The sequence below is a fragment of the Panonychus citri genome, unplaced genomic scaffold (assembly GCF_014898815.1).
Source record: "Panonychus citri isolate SS breed McGregor unplaced genomic scaffold, ASM1489881v1 Contig00063, whole genome shotgun sequence".
NCBI lineage: Eukaryota > Metazoa > Arthropoda > Arachnida > Trombidiformes > Tetranychidae > Panonychus > Panonychus citri.
This window is the reverse complement of record NW_026515468.1, coordinates 499,410-514,984: the sequence shown is the minus strand read 5'-3', so window position 1 is coordinate 514,984 and position 15,575 is coordinate 499,410. Positions and strand designations below refer to the sequence as shown.

The 15,575-nt window shown below is 30.3% G+C and overlaps 2 protein-coding genes, 1 long non-coding RNA gene and 1 pseudogene across 3 annotated transcripts; 3 read left to right on the top strand and 1 right to left on the bottom strand.

The window, feature by feature from the left end:
* Positions 1–70: 70 nt before the first annotated feature.
* Positions 71–5,858, top strand: LOC128386201 (uncharacterized; annotated as a pseudogene).
* Positions 5,859–6,081: 223 nt separating this feature from the next.
* LOC128386126 (kxDL motif-containing protein CG10681-like) lies at positions 6,082–7,971 on the top strand. Its single transcript, XM_053345109.1, has 3 exons — positions 6,082–6,301; positions 7,086–7,285; positions 7,592–7,971. Exons 1-3 carry the CDS (start codon positions 6,159–6,161, stop codon positions 7,642–7,644), a joined length of 396 nt encoding a protein of 131 aa, XP_053201084.1. The 5' UTR covers positions 6,082–6,158; the 3' UTR covers positions 7,645–7,971.
* LOC128386121 (transmembrane protein 65-like) lies at positions 7,626–9,899 on the bottom strand. Its single transcript, XM_053345102.1, has 2 exons — positions 8,713–9,899; positions 7,626–8,435 (listed from the first exon to the last, which is right to left on the bottom strand). Exons 1-2 carry the CDS (start codon positions 9,119–9,121, stop codon positions 8,128–8,130), a joined length of 717 nt encoding a protein of 238 aa, XP_053201077.1. The 5' UTR covers positions 9,122–9,899; the 3' UTR covers positions 7,626–8,127.
* Positions 9,900–10,483: 584 nt separating this feature from the next.
* LOC128386018 (uncharacterized) lies at positions 10,484–13,349 on the top strand. Its single transcript, XR_008324855.1, has 6 exons — positions 10,484–10,549; positions 10,644–10,791; positions 10,850–11,011; positions 11,128–11,167; positions 11,352–11,918; positions 12,009–13,349. It is a non-coding gene; the product is annotated as an uncharacterized LOC128386018 (long non-coding RNA).
* The last annotated feature ends 2,226 nt before the right edge of the window (positions 13,350–15,575 follow it).

The following is a 15,575-nucleotide window of genomic DNA, read 5'->3' as shown; positions in this document are numbered from 1 at the left end:
ATAAGATGGAGCCACTTAACCTTTACAGAGACGTTGAGGTTTTTTCTGTTGAATAAAATAAATTGTTCCTAATCATTTGGTCTTGTCAAATTCAACTCTCTCCGGTTGTAATTTAATTTTCCTTTTCCTTTTTCTTCTCGGTGAATTAGGTATTTCAATTAATTAGTCGCAATGTCGTTCGATATGTCCGGATTCGCCAAGGATTTCTTGGCTGGTGGTATTTCTGCTGCCATTTCCAAAACCGCTGTAGCTCCAATTGAAAGAATTAAGCTTCTTCTTCAGGTTCAGCATTCATCTAAACAAATTGCTGAATCTCAACGATACAAGGGTAAGTTAATTGTTACTTGACCTTTACTCTGACCCTTTCTCTTCTAATTATTACAGTCTTAGTTAATTATTTTTTTTTTGGTTGCTGGGTAATATTATCCCTTCACTCTGCTTATTCACCATCTCTTTGCTTTTGTCTAGGTTAAATTGGAGGTTACTGTGACCTTGAATGGTCAATTTTTTATTGAGCTATATTTATATTACATAATTAGAATTAAATATTTATTGTAAATATTTTTAGGTAATTTAGTGTTTTCAGGTGAATTAAAGAGAATAGAAGGAAGAAAATTTAAACCTAGATAAAAATTTAAATTGCCGAGTATCAAGATTTTGGGTAATGCCCAAATTAAGGTTGTATCAAATGGGTTAAGAAATTGTAATTCACTTCAATTTTACTATTTATTAATTGATTGATGTTAATTTATTTGTTTTAATATTTTTTTTTTAAAAATTTTGTAGGTATTGTTGATGCCGCTATTCGAATTCCAAAGGAACAAGGTTTCATTAGTTTCTGGAGAGGAAATTTGGCCAATGTTATCCGATATTTTCCAACTCAAGCTCTAAACTTTGCTTTTAAAGATAAATACAAGCAAGTTTTCCTTGGTGGTGTAGACAAGAATAAACAATTCTGGAGATACTTTGCCGGTAATTTAGCTTCGGGTGGAGCTGCTGGTGCCACATCTTTATGTTTTGTGTATCCACTTGACTTTGCTCGAACTCGATTAGCCGCTGATGTAGGTAAAGGTAATGAAGCTCGACAATACAAAGGATTGGTTGATTGTATTGGAAAGACCTTTAAATCTGATGGTTACTTGGGTCTTTACAGAGGTTTTGGTGTCTCTGTACAAGGTATTATTATCTACCGGTAAGTTTTTTTCTTTTTTTCTTTTTCTCTCTCTTTCTCTCTCTCTCTCTCTCTCTCTTTCTTTCTTTTTCTCTTCCCCTTTAATTATCAATTGTTTTAATGAAAATTATTTTGTTTGTTTCCAATAAATTAGAGCTGCTTACTTTGGTTTCTTCGATACTGCCAAGGGCATGTTACCTGACCCAAAGAAGACCCCAATTGTCATCTCATGGCTTATTGCCCAAGCTGTAACTACAGTCTCTGGTATAATTTCTTATCCATTTGACACTGTTCGTCGACGAATGATGATGCAAAGTGGTTTACCTCCTGCAGAACGAGCATACAAGAGCACTGCCCATTGTTGGGGAAAGATCTACAAATCGGAGGGAGGAAAAGCTTTCTTCAGAGGAGCTTTTTCAAATGTATTAAGAGGAACCGGTGGAGCTTTCGTATTAGTATTATACGATGAAATTAAGGGTTTACTCGTTTTCTAATCATCTTTTAAATTAGGTATTTTTTGCTTTCATCATGGATGGTGGGTTAATAGTAACAATCAGCAGATTAAAGAAGAATATGTGTTCCAGCTTTAAACCGAAAGAAAAACGTTTAAAGATTGCAAACCATACATAAAGAAACGAAACAATTAACCTTTTAAAATCAGATTCCAATTCACCTTTAACATTGTTTATTAGTTATGGAAGTTTATTCTCTTAGAATTACCATGTTTCAATTCACTTAAACTTATACACACATACACAACTATTTAAAAACATCCAAAATACTTTAAAAGTGAAATAATATTTAATAAATTAACTAAAAGATCAGAAATTAAATGTAATGTTTTTCCTTCATTTCAACTTCTCGAATTACAAAATTTAATCATCAGATAATCATAATCATCTTTTTACCTTGTAAATAGTTGAAAACAATTGTGATTCCATGAAGAGAACAATTAACTCGATTTGAGAAGGAAAAAAAACTGTTCTATTTAATGAGAATCTCTGATTGGCTGGGATAATTTAAACTTCGAAAGGTAATTAACACTTTGAACTTCCCATATTCTTAAATCTCTAATTACCAGTAGATCTTAAAAAGTAAAACAATGTCTAGAAACGTCGACATTGTTTATTTAAGATCGTTGATTGGCCATTGGATTGTTAATTGTTTCTTTTCTCAGGATTTACTGGATTGTTTACAATCGGATTAATTTGAAAAAGAAACAATTAAATGTTGACTGGTAGAAAAGAAACAAATAAAAACCGTAGCGTTCAAACAATTAGATGTTATTCCAACTTCGTTCTTAGACAGAGTAACTTTGATTAAATTGTTTCTCCACTGTTTAAATTGTTCCAACAAGCAATTAATTGGTATCCGTTGAGGTTCTCCTGTTGGAAAGAGCAAAATCATCTGATTGTGTTTCTTTTCTTAACCAGTGATAACTACTCTTAACTAGAGAAGTGGTAACAACTACTTACTCTTTACAACTGTTGATTTGATTCTGTTCAAGTTAATCATGGTTGATCATTTTCTTAACCTGTTAACTCGTCACCATAGTTGTCAATCACCTTATTCGCTAATAACAAGTGCCAAGAGAAGGTCAATTATTACCGCTTACGAGAATTACTTACCTGAAGATAAGATCATCTTGTATTTCAACATTCCAAGGTCTACATTTTATGCGATCCGAGATATTTGGTTAGCAGAGAAACACCAAGTAAGTTACACAATTAATTCTTACAATTGTTAACCAATCTAACCTACCCTAACCTAAGGGTGCAAACAATTGAACCAATTTGACACTTTGAAACAATCACTTCATTTCCGCAATCGGTTAATCCATCAAGTAGTAATTTTGAACATTTCTTGCTCCCAAAGCGACTGGTTCAACTGAAGTGATATTTAGTCCATGATTCACTGATTATCTTCTCATATTTACCTGTAAATTTGTTCTTTTCACCATTGATATTAAGAACATCACCTAATTGAGTTTACCTTCATTTAGTTAGAGAAAAAAAGAGAGCAAATATTTTACTCTTCACTCGTTCCATGATTAACATTGATTTCCAAATGATACCTAGAAAAATATATAAATACAAGTAACACATTTGATTCCTACTATTGAGTATAACTTTGAATGACTCTTGAATAATTGGAACAATCCTCAATGAACTTGAGGGGAACCATTTCTAATTTTTGGCAAGATAACCCATTCATGTCACATCACATCATCTGGTTAACATTAAGATTAAAAGAGAGAAACAAAAAGGAAGAGAAAAAAAAAGCGGATCCTCCAAATGAGAAATGGAAAAGCCAAGAAAGATTAACAAATAATAGAAGATGAAAAAGATGAAGATAAAGATGAAAATTGTTCCAGAGTAAAGATAACGGAATAAGAAATTAATAAATGAAGAGCTAATTCAAGGTTTAGTTAATTATCTTTGAATTTAAGCCAACGAGTGTTAAACCTTGAGATTTGTTTCCCAATTCAACAAAGAGAATAGAACAAAAAATCAAATAGAATTTAGAATTTGAGTTTCGTTTCTTGTCACCAGAATTCGCTGTCGATCAACTTCCTGTGAGTCTCTTCCTTTTAACTGAATTAACATTTATTCAGTTTGAGTTTGTTGAGAGAGGAAACAATTGGTTTCATTTTTGCTCTTTCCCTTTTCTAATTTCTCATTAATTGTTAATTTAGGTCCAATTAAAGAACAATTAGTCGCAATGTCGTTCGATATGTCCGGATTCGCCAAGGATTTCTTGGCTGGTGGTATTTCTGCTGCCATTTCCAAAACTGCTGTAGCTCCAATTGAAAGAATTAAGCTTCTTCTTCAGGTTCAACATTCATCTAAACAAATTGCTGAATCTCAACGATACAAGGGTAAGTAGTTAATTGTTACTCTAATTAACTTCTCTTTTACCTTTTTTTTAACAATTAAGAAATAATTTTATCTATTTGCTTTCTCTTTGTTAATACGTGTCATCTCTTTTTTTCTTCTTCTTGTCCCCTTTGTGTTTCTTTTTCTCTCTTGCTCTTGTCTAGACAATTCTGATTCTGTTCTTATCATTGAAGAATAACCTTCACCTTTTTAAGCTTTTAACCTTTGTGATATTATTCCATATTCTAGTCGATAAATTTTGCTATTTTTAACATTACAATTTGGATCAAAGGGTAGATTCATCAATAGGTTAAACTGAGGTTACTATGACCTTGAGTTGTATCACTCCTCATTTTTTACTCTAATAATCATTAGATTTGATTTGTTGTATAATCTGTTAATTTATTAATTTGACCTCTGTTAATTTGTAAGTTTTTTCAAATTTTATCATTTTTATATAATTCGTATAGTTGTGACTGTCAGACTTTTCCAATAACTGGTTGAGTCTACGTCAAGGTAGATGCATGATAACAGGATGTTACTAGAATAAAATGATATGAGGTTGTTAGGGCTGGTAATTAGAAGACCATTACGTTGCTCTTTCCTCTTAGCTTTTACTCTTTATCCTCATGTAGAAATGAAGGGATTTACTTTTTCCTTTCAATTTTATTAATTCCTTGATGTTAATTTATTTGTTTTAATATTTTGTTTTAAAAATTTTGTAGGTATTGTTGATGCCGCTATTCGAATTCCAAAGGAACAAGGTTTCATTAGTTTCTGGAGAGGAAATTTGGCCAATGTTATCCGATATTTTCCAACTCAAGCTCTAAACTTTGCTTTTAAAGATAAATACAAGCAAGTTTTCCTTGGTGGTGTAGACAAGAATAAACAATTCTGGAGATACTTTGCCGGTAATTTAGCTTCGGGTGGAGCTGCTGGTGCCACATCTTTATGTTTTGTGTATCCACTTGACTTTGCTCGAACTCGATTAGCTGCTGATGTAGGTAAAGGTAATGAAGCTCGACAATACAAAGGATTGGTTGATTGTATTGGAAAGACCTTTAAATCTGATGGTTACTTGGGTCTTTACAGAGGTTTTGGTGTCTCTGTACAAGGTATTATTATCTACCGGTAAGTTTTTTTTCTTTCTTTTTCTCTCTCTTTCTTTTTTCTCTTCCCCTTTAATTATCAATTGTTTTAATGAAAATTATTTTGTTTGTTTCCAATAAATTAGAGCTGCTTACTTTGGTTTCTTCGATACTGCCAAGGGCATGTTACCTGACCCAAAGAAGACCCCAATTGTCATCTCATGGCTTATTGCCCAAGCTGTAACTACAGTCTCTGGTATAATTTCTTATCCATTTGACACTGTTCGTCGACGAATGATGATGCAAAGTGGTTTACCTCCTGCAGAACGAGCATACAAGAGCACTGCCCATTGTTGGGGAAAGATCTACAAATCGGAGGGAGGAAAAGCTTTCTTCAGAGGAGCTTTTTCAAATGTATTAAGAGGAACCGGTGGAGCTTTCGTATTAGTATTATACGATGAAATTAAGGGTTTACTCGTTTTCTAATCATCTTTTAAATTAGATATTTTTTGCTTTCATCATGGATGGTGGGTTAAAACAATAACAGTAATAATCAGCAGAGTACAGATTTACAGTAAAACAAACAAAACATATGTAACAACTTAAAAGACTTAACAAAATTTTTGTTCCAAGTCTCTCTATGTTCGGCAATTCTCCCCCAACACTTATACACACTCTCTCATCCACATACGCTAAAAATAAAATCTTAATTTAATAAATTTATCTAAATGAGAATCAAATATTTTCGTTCATTATATTTACCGTCCAACAAACAAACAAACAAAAAATCGAAACAAACAAACAAAAAATTCGCAGAAAAACAAATAGACCAAAAAATCAACTAATTCACCAAAATTCGCAATCCAATTGTCACAATTAAAATTTTCCTCAAAAAGAATATTTTAATTCCATTTGTTTTTGGCGCTTCTTTTCAATTTTCTTTTCTCTCCAAATTTGTCAACACTAAAAAAGAGATTTTAAAAAGTGACTGTTAATTTAATTTCTTATTGTGAGTTAATTATCATGGATTTGCCATCGGATGATAAAAATTCACAAGAACAATCCAGTGAACAATTAACTGATGGAAAAAAAGATTTCATCGGTAAACTGTTAAATCTAATTGACCAAAGAGATTTAAATGAAATCAATCGTGTACAAAGACATCAGTAAGTAGACATTTTGTTTTTTTCATTCGCTTCAATATCTTTGTCTTCGTCCTTTACTTTCATCTTTTTATTGTCATTTAATTAACTACCAAATTCTACAATTAGGTTTTGATTAATTTTATTCTATGGTTATAATAAATCATTTTATTATTTCTCTAGCTAATGAACATTTAGTGTTCATTAAATGAGAGATAGGTTATTCTTTTATATTTCTCTCCTTTTTGCTCTTCACCTTAATCATTTTTTTTATCCCTTTAATCTGGTAAATGGTTAATCTATAAGATTAAATTGTAACAATATGTTTTATTCTAATTACTTTCACCATGGCCCTGATTTTTATTTTCTAAAGACGTGGATATTTCCTCTTAATCTGCTCTTTCCTCTTTTATCTATCTGGTTGCACCTCAGCACTTTAGTGATGTAATTTTAATTACTCCCACTCATTGATTAGTGTCTTGATATTTAACTTTGTCAACGTATCCGTAGTAATAATTACCATCATTATGATTGGATAACATTTAATTGCTTAACAAAGATAAGGAAAAATTAACTAGATCAAAAACTCAAGTTCAACATGTTGTACAAATGTAATAGAAAATTTTTCTTTCTCTTCACAATTTTATCACATTACAATTAATGTTAACAATTCAAGGTTTCTCTCTACTCTATTTACAATGATTCAACGGTATTTTAATTAATTCAATGAATCAGTTGATGATTAGATTGGCATCTATTGACGTTTGAACTTCGTTTAATTATCGTTTCTTTTTCCTATTTCTTTTAGATTGGCGAGATTTGAAAAGACAAACGAAATGCTGGTTAATTGTAATGCCCTTTCAGCGGCTCGTTACGAGATGGCAATGAAAGAGATTCGCAGATTTGGTCGTGTATTGAAACAAATGAGAGAGGATTTAGATTATATTCATCAAAGAACTAAATTTATTAATCAGAAATACTATCAACAACATCCGGACGCTTTTAAATGTAAGTTTGACATTGAAATACAATAGAGAAAGTCAAGAGTTAAAAATGCATATTATTGATTGATGAGGATGATGATAGTCATTTATAGTAATAACAATTAGCATAATGATAAGTACACATTAATTAATACACTCTCATAGATGTGATTTTCGTATCATTAATCTAATACCTTCTAATCTAACCAATATAATCATAATTTTGACAACAATAATAATGAATGAATAATAAATTGAGAATTAATTTGATATGATAACAATTATAATGATCAGCTAATAATAATACTAATTTTTTTTCCTCCTATTTTAGCTCTAAAGAACAAAGGAAATGTACTGGAAGAAGCTGAAGACGAGGAATCGTAACTATTAATAAAAGTGAACCAAATTAAAGCAAATTAATACAATAAAAGGATACGTCTAATTGTGGAAATGGTTAATTAACAGGCGATGAATTGGACGCAGTAAGCGGATGGTCTTAATTGTTAATAATTGATGTGCATGTTGATTTGTTACGATATAGAATAATTATAATATTAATTTTCACAAGGAAATGATGATGAGATGATGATTATCCTCCAAGGAATTTCATATGAGGTATTGGGTGGATGGCCTATTGTCACCTTGATTAACGGTAAAATTTGGGCGAGTGATGGAATAAATCATTTCAATTGGTGTTTTGATGCTTTGCGATTGGTTTTGTCTTTGGTTTCATTAATTTCGTTCTCATATTCATCCAGCAAATGAGATTTTGTTTAAAATAATTACAAGCTGCAAATAGATGATTTTAAAATAATTTGATTCCTTTCATGAACATCCAACAGTTTCTTCTGGTGACTTTGCATCTCATTAATTTGGTTTATCTTCTACTTTTTGATTGGTGGAGTCAAGATTTTCCTTTGATTCTCTTGAGTTATTACCATTTGAGGAGTAAAATAATAATGGAGACATACCAAGAATACAACCAATCAAAATACCAACCGCTCGTCCAATTTGAACGCTTAATCGAGTTCGCATCATATCAGTCTGAGCTGGAGTTAATTTAGGATAAGCAACACCGATTTTATTGGCCAGTGTTTCAACATACCAGGCAGATCCTATTCCAGCAACATCAGAAATAGCATTTCCAAGTCCAGCAGCAGCCATGGTTGAAATACCTGGAGAACAATCAACAAATGAAAGAAAAGGAAGAGAAAACAATCCACAATCAACAATCAACTAATTGTAAATATATATAAACACATTTGTACACAAACAAATGTACATCTTGCTGGTCATATCATTCAATATATTTAACATTATTGAAGGAGAAAACAAAATAGAATCTCATCTTCAATTCTCATTCATGTAAATTTTGACAATCAAAATCATTCCACAATGTCAACAATTAAATGAAAGACTTTTATATAAAAAAAAGCAAACAAATGATATTACCTAAAGTAACTCCAAGAGTTGTATCAATATATTCACCGGCCAATATCATGATTGCATTGTCAAGAAAACCGAAACCAATGAAAGGTAATGATTGATGGAAGGCAATTTGACTCATTTGTTTAAAATTCGGTGGAATCACTTTGTTTTCGGGCTGAGAATCCCCGTTTACAGGTAAGATCAATTCCCGACGTTTCGACAATTCTTGCATCAACATTTGCTGTTCCCGAGAACCAAGAAGATCAACAAAAGTCTTCACCCCATTGGGCTCAGTTAAAAAAGATCCAGTCTTATAGTAAGCAGATTGATTAACAGAAATCAACTTATGTCCACAATTTAGTAATTGTCTTGAAAATAGATGTGAATGGCAACCAAGATGACCAAATGAACGAATCACTCGAATGACTTTCATTTAGAATATATTATGTATCAAGATGATATAGAGAAGAGAATTTTTTTTTCTTCTTTTTTCCAATCAAAATGGAAAATGCAATTTCATTTGGAAATCAATTGTTTCTCCGATTGGAAGAATTAAAAAGCCATTGATTTGATGTCACTCGATTCTCCAAACACTGGGGACACTTAATTAATCGACAATTAGACAGAAAAATGAACTAGATTAACGGACGGATTAACTGGAGATAATTTAATCTCCAAAACAACAACCACAACAAAAGGTTATCATGTAACCGAAATGATGAGAATGATGATTGATCAGAATTAATTGTTATCACAGTCAAAGAATTTAATCAGAATTTGATGGTTACATCAATGGTTAAGATGGTGAAGGAAAGAGTTTGATTAATGATTAGAATTTGTTTCAATTGATTTAATTGCGAAAAAGAAAAGAAAACAACAAAAAAGGTTACATGGATTGAGAGACAAACCAACAAATGGTAAACACTTTCTGCTTATTTAGAGGAGAGAAAAGAAAGAGGATGAAAAGAAAGAGGAGAAAGAGGAAGATGAGATGATGATGATGATGATTAATTCCCAGTTTCAGTAATTATGGAAATTGAATAATCTTCTTGTAACCATGTTCATGGAAATTACTTCTTGAATCTTATGAATGTAATTCCTTTGGGAAACTCTGGTTGAATTTCAATTGATCGTAATGGTGAAAGAAACAAAATTAAGTAACATTAATAATTAACTGATTTTTCGTTCTCAACAAACAATTAGTTGATTATTCCAATCACGAAGTTGATCATCTGATTTGCGAGATCGACAAAACCACTAATCATCTCCTTATTAGTTTTCCAATCGTAATTGTTTTCTCCTTTTTTGAAAACATTTTCTCATTTTAATTGTAACATTTTAATGGAAGAAAAATTTAGATCAATTCAACAATTTAAATTCTTCTTTTCAATCAAAAATTATTCACCAAAATATTGATCATAATTAATTCCCTCACTTCTAATCAATATTGTAAAAGTAAAAAATCAATCAAATCAAATCAAATTAGAATATAATTAACAATTGAATTAACCTTTCCATCAATTATTTGGATGGTTGAACTAATTAAGATAATTAATTAGTCTTAACAATTGGAAAAATTGGAATTGATCAAATGTTTCATCACTAATTCCAATGTTATTGATTTATTGTATTAATCACTTCAAATTGTTCTAAGATTATTCATCTAATAGAATAATTAATTGCTCTTAATTAAGGTCATTCGATTATCTTAATTAATCGAAACTCTTGAATTATGGTTAGAATATCGGTCGATAGATGTCACTAGTTTTTCGAATTTTGAAGAAAAATTGGAGCCAAATGTTAGTTAATCTCTTCATGTGAAAGTAATTAATTGATTGTGATTACGTTTGTTAATTAAATGGTAAGTAAACAATTTATTTCTTGTTCACATTGATTATTTCTAATTGATTAACTTTCTTATCTTATCTCTTCTTACCTGGTTACCTGATTGGCAGCTTGATGTTTGTCTGGATTTATCTTTAGGCCTTGGTGATTGTTTTTTTTGTTGTCTCATTATCTTTTTCTATTAACGGTTATTATTAGTTGATTGTTAATTATCTCATTTATTTTCTTTTTGATTTCTGTTATTTTTTCTTTTAAATGGTAAGATTATATTAATTGATCGATTGAACGTTTGATTATTGTCTATATTAAATTACAGATCCATACAAGAAGATAAACAAAAGAACATCCATTTTGGTAACAAGAGAAAAGAAAACATGTAAGGAGAATAGAAGAAACAAAAAATTCTATTTAGAATATGTAATTCAAATTAATAGATTATATCAATGTGATCCCTTTTAAACTTGACCTTCTTGCCGAGGTATTGTTATTTTAATCAATATTGATGATTATAATTGTCTGTTGATCAAATCTCTAAATGTTTACATCAAACATTACATTTAACATCAACTTGTCTCTTTCTCTCACTATCTTTAGATTGGATTTTTTTTTCCTTCATCTGTTGATGGATCTTAATGTATGTCAACTGATATCACTTTTCCAAAGAAAGTCTTTTGTTTGTTACAATTTGTTAATTGTATTTAATGACAATAGACCAATTCATTTCTTAAAAGAGCCAACCAGTTTCATTGGTTGATTGGCTTAATTGGTGCAGGTCACTTATAACTGAAATCTTTTTATTTCTCTCTCCTTTTCTTTAGATCATCTTCTCATCATTTCTTCATCATCAATATGATCAACATCTAATAGAGAAAGGCCAAGAGAAAATACTAATATTATATACATATAAATGATGGACCATCAAAGGGAAAATCACGGATCGTCTTCTTAACCAGGTCAATTAGTCTTTCAACAGCAACAACAATTAAACCTCATCACAAATTGGAAATTTGTTTTTTTCTCTCTCTCTCTTTCTCTCATCTTCTTCTTGGCTCCTTTATTGGCCATCAACTGATTGTTCAAATAATAACAATCATGATGATAATAATTGTAATACTAATAATCTCGATACACATTGAGAGTTGGCGGATGAGATTTTGATTATAAAAAAAGATCAACCTTAAAGGGAATACAGTCAAGAATTGACCGGAGAAGTGCTAATGATGATGACCAACAATCAATATTGATGCAATTATCTACAACTGAGTTTAGAAAATGTTCAAATTAATTGAACTTGTAAAGGGTGAATCACGATCACCAATTGATTGATTCTGAACAGAAAAAATGATTAGGTAATCTTGTTGCATTACCTTATTTAAATTATTAAGGTGAGTAAATTTTTTTTTCTAAAGTCAACAGACAATTAATTTACATACTATTAACTCTATGTTTACTTTTTTTTCTCATTTTTGCAACAGTCATCATGATGATCATCAATGATCAGTAAATTGAAAACTGATGAACAAGAAAACGGAGATAAAGAGGAAAAAGCTCAAGAAGATGAAGAAATATGATAAATATGAAGACCATTATAAGAATAGGAGAAGAAGATCCAAGAAAAGATATAGAAAGGAAACTCAAGTTAATTAGTTTCCTTCCTATTTAAAGGTTACTTCATGGTGGTTAATTATTTTACTTCAATGAATTATTTAGCTAATTGATTCAGTGTATATAAAAATGAGAGAGAGAGAGACTAGTGTGTGTCCCATGGTAGCCAGTGTTCATCACCATGATTATCATCACCTGAATCAACATAATTACCATGAAAAAAGAAGTTAAACCAAAGGTGAATTGCGAAAAGCTGAAGGAAAAATCATCTAATTAGCGAGAATCGTTGATACGAATTTAGAATTTAAAATTATTCTAACCAACTTTTCCACCACTTTAAATATTCATAATTCATTGTCTATTTTAAGAAGCTAAACTTTTCCAACGTTGATGAGTATTTATAACATAGCAACTTTAAGAATCATCATCTTCTCATCCTCCTTCTCATCTCTTAAATTTCTTGACAATTTTTACCTTGTGTTTAACTAGAATTAATTTGAATGTTACAACTACTGTCAAGACGAAGCTAAATAAGCATCATCATCATCATCATCCAACAAATTCCAAGATTCATCTTCCAATGAGTGTTGATAACTCTGATTTCTCATTACCATGTCAATTACCCTTCGTAATGATTGTAACAGTTAACAACCATTAAGTTATTATAAGCCCGATGTTTACAAGTGATAATTGTAATCAATTCATTTATCACCATTTAATTGTTATTGTTTACATTCTGAAACAAAGTATCTGTTGATGGTGAAAGGGATAAATTTGATTTCTTGTAACATCAAGGATCACATTTCAATGAAAATCAACAAAAAACTGGAACCAAAATTTTCACCGAGAGAAAAACAAACTAATCTAAACTAAATGCCAAAAGAAGCAGCAATTAAAATTGACAAAAATGACGTAGATTAGTGTGTTTGTATGTGATTATCCCCATTTTGGAATCACAATCAGCAATTAGTTAGTTAATTGCTACGAAAAATTGTCAACACAAAAAAAAGGAAGAAAAAAACTCAATCTACTTCCAAGGTAATCCTGTAAATCTTAAAGCAACAAGTGAATTTAAATGTGACAATTAATTAATACTCTTGATTATCTTATTCTATCCTTGAAACATCAACACAATTAACCAACTTTTCAAATTAAATCTTAATCATGATTATGTAAGAAAAAAAAGAAACGCCAACAATTTAAGCATTTGATTGATTTCCATCCAAATGATAATAAGCAGAAGAAGCAAAAAAATCAATTCAATGTTTACATAAAAAGAAATTCAAGATTTAAATTGACAATTAACTTTTCACATTATCATTAAATCAACAATTAAATGATTGAAGACAAAAATTTGATATCAAATGAGTAAAAAAAGATCACAATTAAACTTGGAGTTGACCAGTACCAAGAAAACTGAATGATAATAATCAACAAGTCATCTTGTTGTTCATGTTGATTAACTGTTACAATTGCGGTTCTAATTGTGATTAGTTGGATTATTATTATTAGCAAGTTTGATTGGTTAACAAAAACAAAATTAATGATAACTTAACAATCCTAATGATTAGCTACCAAGTTACAATTATCAATAGATCAACATGTCACCGATATAAGGTCAGGATTATTATTAAATCGTCATTATTAATCATTATAACGATGATAATGATAATCATTATTTACCAACAAAAGTAAATATCATCTAATCAATGAGATGACCAAGAGTGACCAGTGGACATTACGACGATCGAGCTTTGGAAAGATGAATTGAGATTGGATAGAAAATCAAAAATCGAATTTGAATTGTACAGAATTGGATGTAAATTCGGTTATATAATATTAGAATAAAGTTCTAACTGTTGTTGGTTGACAGTTTCGCCTCCAAGTGAGGCGAAAAGTGGTCCTGTTGATCATTTTTTCATCTTCGCCATCATTTCCCTTGTCAATTACTTCATGTATTATTATCATATTATGGTGACAATGATATTGTCCAATCTCGTAATTATTGTGGATTAGGGAATTGGATTTATGCTCTCTCGTTATTATTGTGATTAAGTTTGATTAGTAAAAAATTCTGAAGGGAAAGTCTCTCTCTCTATCTCCTTGTTGTTGAATCAATGTCAATGTGGACAATAGCTTGTTGGGCCTACCACTAAGAGAGAGAGGGAGGGTAAACCTCCCACCCGAGTTCTAGATGCGTAAATATAAATTGTCATAAAGTCGATGGTGAATAATGGACACGAACAATCAAATTGTAACAATCGAAAGGGAAAAGGAAATGATAACAACATATAAACACACGTTGACTATTGTCAATTCATCTCCTCCTAATCCTCCCTTTGGATATGGTTCATTAAATTATCCAAAAAGAGTCATTTCATTTTCATCTTTTGGGTCCATTAATTGTTGTTAACAGTTTTTCCTTCATCTATTTACAATTAGATTAAAACATGATGTTTAAAATTACATTCAAATGTAACAATATTTCAATTGTCAAGTTTATTTAAAATTCATTGATCGGTAAAAATATTAATACAACTAATAAGAGATAAATGTTGAGGTGACAATTAAGTTTTTCGCGCAAATTGAAAAGATTAATGAAATGATTTTAATCACTTTGGTTTTAATTGTTTACGAATGGTGATTAGATTAACAATGGACAATCAACAACAAAAGGGTTTAGACCAATGGTCAAGGGGTCAACTCTTTCATCTTTTCCTAGTCCTTCAATTGTGACCAGTTAATATTTGATTAAATTGATTGTTAACTTTTAATCTCATTTCTAATCATAAACTCACGATTAATTTAACTGATTGTCAATCGATATTATTGATTGTTGAGAGATTTTCAATTATTATCATAATAAAAGTGCGACTGTTGATTAACCTGAAAGTTTCTCGATCAACGCTAATCCATTTAGAGGATTATTAATTGTTCCTCAATCTAATTTATGGATAATTAAATTTATGAGAAATTAACATTTGCTTTTAATGGATAATTTTTGTTTACAATAAATTATAATCTCAATTGGTTAGATCATTAATTGTAAATTCTTAGCATGATTGTTAAGTGTTTAACTTTAATTGATATTTGATGGATAAGACAATCAGTTAATCATTAACCAATTGTTTAGATTATTGAATGAATTAAATTTACAGTTAGTTAATAATTAGATTGGTCATCACGTAATTGATAATGATGGACACGATTACATGTTAACCATATCAATGTCAATAATTGTTGATCAGTAGCAATTAAATTACCATTAATGTTAATCAAATTGTAAAAAAGTTTACAATTGTTTTGTTAATCATTTCGTTTTTTTAACAACAATTTAATACTCTGTTGTTATATCCTTATGGACTTTGGCATGTCCACTCCGTTGCTTTGGTCACTTCGATGGACAGTCGGTTGAGAGAGATGAAAATTGAATTCGA

Excerpts from the sequence above, each read along its gene's own strand:
- LOC128386126 (XM_053345109.1), top strand. The coding sequence starts at position 6,159 with ATGGATTTGCCATCGGATGATAAAAATTCACAAGAACAATCCAGTGAA. Across the intron at positions 6,302-7,085 it reads AATCGTGTACAAAGACATCA|ATTGGCGAGATTTGAAAAGA; the intron begins GTAAGTAGACAT and ends TATTTCTTTTAG. Across the intron at positions 7,286-7,591 it reads ACATCCGGACGCTTTTAAAT|CTCTAAAGAACAAAGGAAAT; the intron begins GTAAGTTTGACA and ends CTCCTATTTTAG.
- LOC128386121 (XM_053345102.1), bottom strand. The coding sequence starts at position 9,121 with ATGAAAGTCATTCGAGTGATTCGTTCATTTGGTCATCTTGGTTGCCAT. Across the intron at positions 8,436-8,712 it reads AACTCTTGGAGTTACTTTAG|GTATTTCAACCATGGCTGCT; the intron begins GTAATATCATTT and ends ATTGTTCTCCAG.